General features: G+C 34.7%; 1 protein-coding gene across 1 annotated transcript; it reads right to left on the bottom strand.

Moving 5' to 3' along the window:
• Nucleotides 1–6573: 6573 nt before the first annotated feature.
• On the bottom strand, nucleotides 6574–7263 carry LOC143234931 (uncharacterized). The gene is made up of 2 exons (XM_076472625.1): nucleotides 7158–7263; nucleotides 6574–7061 (listed from the first exon to the last, which is right to left on the bottom strand). The coding sequence occupies exons 1-2, from the start codon at nucleotides 7261–7263 to the stop codon at nucleotides 6574–6576; spliced, it is 594 nt and encodes a 197-aa protein (XP_076328740.1).
• Between the last annotated feature and the right edge of the window lie 930 nt (nucleotides 7264–8193).

Raw genomic sequence — 8193 nt, 5'->3', positions numbered from 1 at the left:
TGAGGTGATCTGTTGTTTGTCAATTTTTTTTTTTTGGAGGCATTTTGAGATTCTGGAAGGATGTTGTTTGATTCGCAAAAATGAAGGAGACGGTTGGAGATAATTCTCTCCATCAGTTTGCCAAGGCAGCTTAACAGACTGATGGGGCGGAAATTATCTGGATTTGTTCTATTAGTTTGTTTCTTGGGTATCGTTGTTATGATGGCTTTTTTCCACGTGTCAGGGTAATACCCGGTCGCTAGTGAAATGTTCATGATGTTTGTGAGGTGTAGTAGGAGAGTGGAACTTTTTTTCAGAATAATATTTGGTATTTGGTCATGTCCGGGGGAAGTGTTCTTCACGTTTTTGATATTAATTTTTAGTTCGGTTATGGTTATTTTTCTATTGATTGAATTTGAGTATGCTTCTAGTGTCTCGCCAGGGAATCCTGGTGAGAATGAAACTTGGTTTGTATTTATGAAGTTGTTGACATGGTTTTGGTGTTGTGTGTCGAAATCTACTGAGTTTAAATCGCTAAAAGAGGATTTGTAATAGTCAGCTAATAAGTCAGCTTTCTCTTCGTCCGTCCTTGCGATTTTATTGTTGTGTGTGATATGTTGTAGCATGTGATTTGTGTTTTTGTCTGAAGCAATACTCTTGAATTTTTTCCAGAACTCTTTTGGATTGTTCTTGGTTTTTTCTAAGTTTTTACAGAAGTTATGCCAATTGTTTTCTCTGACTTTTTTAAGTCAGAACATTTACAGTTTAGGCCATATAAAAAGAAAAATTCTCGCAAGTTTAATAAATAAATCGATAAATAATTACTACATACCAAGATGGAATTAAGCAGCAGACCCATTTTTGTATCTTTTTTTTGATATACTTTCCTCTTTTTCCCATATTTTAATCAAATTCTCATCAGCTTACTAATAAACGTATTTAATCTCGTCGGTTAAATTAGAATTCTATTGTCATAGCAACGCTGTAACTTTGTTACTTTTGAAATATTTTTCAGTATAATTATTGAAACAAAATGTGATCAATGACTTTGAAATAAAGCGAAATAAATTTTATTTATTTATTATCGGATAACCAATTACATACGTTTCAAACTTTCTCTTATTTATTTTATTCAGACAGAATAAGAAAACCGTAAATAATTTCTTCAACTATTTAATACAAAACAACAACTGAGTAAAAAGAAGAAAAATAAGAATAAATATAAATTAATACTTGTAGATTCAATGCAGTTAAAATAAAGAGAACGTCAATTTTTCTTCGTTTAATATTGCTTTTTACTCAATTATTTCAACATGTGAAAAATTAAAGAAGTGATTCTGTTTAATCATATGTTCAAATATATGTGTAAGAGCTTTGAAATGTTTTCCATGCTTGTTAGAGGTCCAGTGTGACCAGATAGTTAAGGCAGCACTCGACTCGTAATCCGAAGGTTTTGGGTTCGAATTCCCGTCACACCAAACAATCTCGCATTTTCAGCCGTGGGGGGTTTATAATGTTACGGCCAATACCAGTATTGGTTGGTGAAGACTAGCTATCTTCTCTCTTGTCTTACACTCTTAATATAGGGACGACTAGCGCAAGTAGTCCTCGTGTAGCTTTGAGCGAAATTCCAAACCAAACCAAAACCACTAATTGTACGTTTTTGACGAGCGCATTATATACATTTGATGTTTTTTTTCTAAATTAGTTTTAATGTGAGTTAACTCATATGAACATATTAAGATTTTAATAAAGCTATTTATTTTTTGTTCTCTTATGCATGATCACTAAAATTAACAGTGTAAAGAAAACGCTTTTTATAAAACCGTAATTAGTTTAATCTTTACAGACATAACCCAGCGTGCGCTAATTTATAAGAAGCTATTTCTTCGCGACGAACAGACAGACAAAGGTATAGCTTTTGGTTAAAACGTTTAACTAACAAATGAGTAGGAAAACTTAAATTTTACTGCGCTCTCCATCATAGAAATACTTAAAACAACAGTGACAGACTTTGCGTGTGTTTTCTTATAGCAAAGCCACATCGGGCTATCTGCTGAGCCCGACAAAGGGAATCGAACGTCTGATTGATTTTAGCGTTGTAAATCCGTAGACATACCACTGTACTAGTTGGTGACGACAGACGTTGTAAAAATAATAATATAAAAACCTCAAACGACATAAAAGTTAAAATAATGTCAACTCATTTTCGAAAATAAAATGTTTAATCATCATAACTTTATCTTCAAATGTTCAAAATCCATTAGTGAATTCATTCGCATAAGATCAGTACTTGAAATAGGCCAGTGTTTGTTGGTACACTGCTATACTGTGAACATTTTTTTTAACATTTTTTCTCATATCCTGAAATATATATTCCATGATAATAGAATAAAAAACTGTAAAGTCAAGCAGTTTGTTGAACATTTGATTCAATTACATAAGTTGATTTGGTAAAGTCTCTTAATGAAGATATGGTTTATTTTTCTTATAAAATCTTTTGTAATTCTTGATGTCAAAAGAAAGAAAGCCAGAAAACATAGTTTGTAAAAGATTTGAACTAAATATAAAATAAAATTCTGTAAAAGAAAGAGCAATGGTCTAATAGGAAAAGTGTCCATAACGTATTTCCAAAGATAAGTTCAAATTGAAACCAATTAAAGCTACTCATAAAACTTGGAACATGCGATTAACCAATGCTTGAGTAATCTAAAAAAAAAAATAGAAGGAAACTTATAGCATGAAAAATAGCTAATGTGAAATACATAATCGCTACAAACGGGATTTCGATACTCGTGATGGACAGAGCACAGGTAATCCATTGTGTAGCTGTATACCTAATTTTAAACCAGTACAAATTTGACATTTCTTCGTAATGCCTAAAATTAAAAATTAATTGGTGATTTTGAACTTTGATAGAATATAATGTTCGACATCACAAGAAGCAACAAACACAAACCGTTCGAAATTAACACCAAACAACAGATCGAATATAGCATACAAGTGAAATACTGGAGAAACAATCTTTTATGCAAAACGATAATACTTATATATATATGTGTGTGTGTGTGTATGTGTCTCAATGAACGAAAATAAAGGTCCAAACAGAAATAAGCAAAAAAAATTAATTTGAATTAAGTTTTAGTTTTTTCAAAAAAATGTGAGTGATATTAATAGGTGTTTTCTATTATTTTAGGACAACAATGTTACGTTTCTAAAGTTCCATTGATTTGGTTTGCTAGCCGTCCCTAATTTAGAAGTGTAAGACTAGAGAGAGGGCAGCTTGTTATCACCACTCACCGCCGATTCTTGGGCTACTCTTTTAACAACTAATAGTGAGATTAACCGTCACATTATAACGCCCTCATGGTTAAAAGGGCGTTAACCCATCTGGTCATGTCGGGCCTGTTTAGTTTTGTTTGTTTTTTAAATAAAACTTTGACTGGAAAAATAAATAATTATTTTTGAATCAGCCAAATTGTTAATTTGGATAAAATGGTTTATGTAACTTGCAAAAAAATAATGGTTTTCACCTCTATGTTTAAATATTGAGATAAAATGTAAGTAATAAATTCCCAAAAATCAAATAGAAAAACAATATTTGGTATAATCAATAAGTTTTAAGTTTTATCAATTTACTAGAGGAAAATATATTTAACAGATAATAAATTCGAACTTTCAACTTGTGCACAAAATATCCGCGCTTTTAACACACGTCTTATACCGTCTCCAAGAAACAATATTGACCTTTGAGTATTTGTTAGTAATAAATTGGGCAGTGATGCCTAGCTACCTTCCTTTTAGCCTTTCACTGCTAAATTGGGGAAAGCTAGCACAAATAGCCCTTAAGTAGTTTTGCGCTAAATTCAAACCAAACCAAACTGGCCTACGTGAGAAGAAGATACTCGATGACATTTTCCTTGTATGCTTAGGTAGTATAAACTCCTGACATTAGTTCCTGGTTTCTCCACAAAAACTCCATAGGGGAAAAACATTTATTGTTACAAGTGTGTCAGTTTTTATCCTTTCGTAACTAACTTGTGATTATACCTTCTTTAGTGTGTGTACATGTATACAAAACCAAAACTATTCTTCCATCGCTAGCCCTCGCTGTCGTCTTTTAGTCATGACAGATAATGTCTGAAGCCACAGCACCAAAACACGTTGGGAATATTCCATCCATCAGACAGGATCCTGACGTTAATATCAAACTAGCTCCCAACTAAGGAGAATCAGTTATTAGTTGGGTGTTGAGTGCTTGAACTCACAATATCTTAACTTCTACTACTTTTTTGCTGTCTGCAGTTAGACGTGAAAATGTAATGATCTTTAATATTTAGATGAAATCTTAAAGTAGAATTTAACATGGTTTAATTAAATTACAATTCGCAATTTACATTTTTTAATATTATTTGTGTGTATGTATGCATAAATGTATAAAAGAAAAATATGTATGGCGGTTTGTCTGTCCATTATATAACTACTACCAAGCTGCTGGACCTACCTCAACCAAACTTTATTGGAAGATAGTTTGAAATAAGGGTCGTGTTAATGAAGAGATAAAAATCTTTCTACCCCTATCGTTACTGTTACTGTTACAAATTTCTCATATGTCTCAGAGTGTGCATTAGCACTCTCTATGGAGGAATATAAGGATTGATATTTCTCTTACAACAGCCATCATAAGGCTGATATAAAGAGCCGTTGTTTTTCAATTATATCCACTACTTACTCTGGCACGTGGCCTTTTAACGTCAGCCTGTTTGACATTTCTGTGGCAAATGATTTTCAATTAATTAATCATGTGGAACATTGTGAAAGGATATCAGTAGCCAAATGTTGAAAGCGGGTATCACAAAGCACCCTTACTCTTACTGTTTAACTATTACCTCTTCCTACAAAGCCACCCTATTTCACAATGTGTACCATGTTTTAAGTGTATAAATATTGGGTTATTAAAACTTACACAACATATTTTGTGAGCTATTAATGATTAAATGTGGCAGCACTTATCTCAGTATTCTTAACACTCCCACTTAATTTTAAGTTTTACACAAACTTACAATTACTGTCTTTGATTTAACCATACACAGCCATTCTTTTCGTCGTGAACAACACTGAGTTCAAGGATGTAATAGAGCTTTCCAAGGTCTTTCATGCAGAATTTTTCCTTCAGTGCTTCCTTTATATTGATTATTTATGAGCAACCAAAATAATGTCAGCCACATATTCTGCAACTATTGTTAGATTTCACCCTTCCATATGTAAACACATGGATCTGTTGAATTCTGAGCAAATTCCAGTTCCACCATCTGTTCATGAAATGATTTGTTCCAACAGCGTGGTGACTGTTTTAATCCATACAGTGATTTTTTTCAATTTACACACAAGGTTTTCCTTCCCTGGAACAGCGCAGCTTTCCGGTTGTTCCATGTATATCTTTTCATACAGATTTCCATAAAGAAATGCAGTTATCACATCCATCTTGTGAATTTTCAAGTTGTTCTGCACAGGAAACGCAATCAAGGAGCGAATTGATGCATAGCGCACCACTGGGAAGAAGGTTTCCTCGTAATTCAGACCATAATTCTGCGAGTAACCTTTGACCACGAACCTACTCTTGAACCTATCTACATTTACAGCATTTCTATACTTAACTTTGAATACCCACTTACAACCTACAAGATTTCTTCCAACTGGAAATTCCACCAGATCCCAGGTGTCATTTTCTTGTAAAGACTCAAATTCCAGATCTGTGGCTGACTTCCACTCCTTTGCATTGTCACTTGACATTGCTTCACTTGATATGCTTGGCTCTAACATACTGCATAAGTTTGCAGTGTGACAAATTGATTCATTTGCTGCTGCCATATCAGCATACTCATCATATCCATAGCGGATGGGGGTTTCCTGTTTCTTGCTGGTCGTTCAGCTTTATCTTTAGTTTTAACTTCTGTTTTTCTGGTCCATTTTCTGTTCACTTGATGAGATATACTAACTTGTCACAGGCGCTTGACAAAATTCTGTTTCATTAAAATTAACATCTCACCGTATTAAAATCGTCCTGGATTTTTCATCATACAGTCGATATCCCTTGGTGAAAGTATCATATTCAATGAAACGTACCTTCATTGTCTTCATATCTAATTTCTGTCTTGACGCATCTGGCACATGTGCATATGCAAGATGTCAGAACACTTTCGTGTGTTCTACATCTGGTTTCTTCCCATACCATCTCTCATGTGTCGTACTACCGTCTTTTATTGCCGATGTGGATACTCTGTTACCCACATACCCTGCCCTGCGGTAGTTACAGCTTCTGCCCAGTACATTCTTGGTAACTTAGCATGTGACTGCATGCCTTTTGCTGATTCCACAAGAGTTCTGTTACTTCTCTCAGCAACACCATTTTGTTCTGGACAATATGGTACTCACATCTCATGATGAATGCCTCTTGACTTAAAATATTGCTGGAACTCATTTGACGTATATTCTCTGCCATCATATGTGCGCAGGGTTTTTTTTACTCTCCAGATTCATTTGAGTACAACTTTTCAAATTCCTTGAAGTTGTCAAAGACTTCTAATTTCTGTTTCAAGAAATACACTCTGCAGCATCTTTAGTGATCATCAATAAATGTACAAAGTACTTGTAACCTCCAATAGATAGAGATTGCATAGGACCACAGACATCACTGTGTACCAGTTGCAGTCTTCCCTTTGATCTGATTTCTCCCACTGACTTAAATGGCTTCCTGTGCATTTTACCTTCAGTGCATCTCTCACAGAAACTGGCTTCATCAGACTTCTGGAATTTGAGTCCACTTACATTTCCACTCCTGACAAGCTTCTGTAATTGTGAAATACTGACATGCTCTGGTCGTTGATACCATATATCCAAGCCATTCATGCTGCTGTTTGAGGCTACTGAGGCATTCTCAATAACACTGGTCTTACAGTTCAGTTGGTACAGACCATCATTCATTCTTGTACCCATACCATGGAGTTGTCCTAATTTACCTCGGACGTGACAGTGATTAACTCCAAACTGCACAATATTTCCTTTTTCAGTCGCAACTCCTACTGAAAATAGATTGTTAGCTTATTTTAGTATATGAAGGACACTCTGCATTGTGACATGCTTTGAATTACTGACTTTAAATGTCATTTCTAGTTTACAGTTTCCAACTCCAAGAACTTCAACAGTTCTTCCATCACCAATCCTAACTTGCTGAGGTTCGCTAAACTTGTGATAATTTGATAATATGTTCCTCTGCTCTGTCATATGCCTAGACGGGCCAGAATCTACCAATCATTCCCCATTTCTTATTCCTTTATCCTGGTTTGTTACAAAGGCAATACCATTGTTTCCATCAGGATAATCTTCTGCCACATTAATATCCACATTCTTAGCTTTGTGGACCATTTCCTTCAGTGTTGGACAATTGCGTTTTATATGTTCCTCTCTGCTACACTTGTAACACTTGAAGCTGTTACCGTCCTGGACCGTCATTCTTTCTTTCATCTCACATCGAAAATACTTCTTATACAGGAATAATTTATTGGCTTGTGTGTTCCTATCAAAGTGAGCACGCAGTACATTCCATGCTTCCTCAGGAGTTGTGCATGAGGTGACAAGATAGAGTTGTGCACCTTGAATATTCAGAACAATTGTTGAAAATGTTCTTTCCCTTTTCCTGTTGAAATCTGCCCTTGTTTAATCATTGGCTGTCTCTGCCAATACCTCTGTTTCAGTCACATGGCCCCATAGGCCTTTTCATCTCAATAAATGTTCCATTTGAAATTTCCATGTGGCCCAGTTATTGTCCCTCAACTTATCAACTGATATTTTATCTTCCCTTGTCAGACTATTTCAACCACAACTGTAATATTCCTTTCCTTGATTCAGATCTATTTCTCCCTTTATATGACTTGAGAAAATAGAGTGTCAATCAATATTTTACTTACAGTTTATTTTGGGATTTCACAATGGCTTCCAGACAAAGGAAACAAATCACCCAGCACTTGTGATAAAGTATCCATGTAAATCCTGTGTCATCCAACAAAAATTGTCATCCAAAACTGTTCTACAGTAATCCTCAGTATCTCATGGATTACTTGTACGAACAATTTTAAAACAATTTCATCTGTTTAAGCACTATTAGAGCATTCCTGGGCCCAACACTTGTTGATATGTGTTTATTCATTGAGTACA

Source organism: Tachypleus tridentatus, chromosome 12, assembly GCF_004210375.1.
Source record: "Tachypleus tridentatus isolate NWPU-2018 chromosome 12, ASM421037v1, whole genome shotgun sequence".
Taxonomy (NCBI): Eukaryota; Metazoa; Arthropoda; class Merostomata; order Xiphosura; family Limulidae; genus Tachypleus; species Tachypleus tridentatus.
This window is presented reverse-complemented; position numbering and strand designations above follow the sequence as displayed.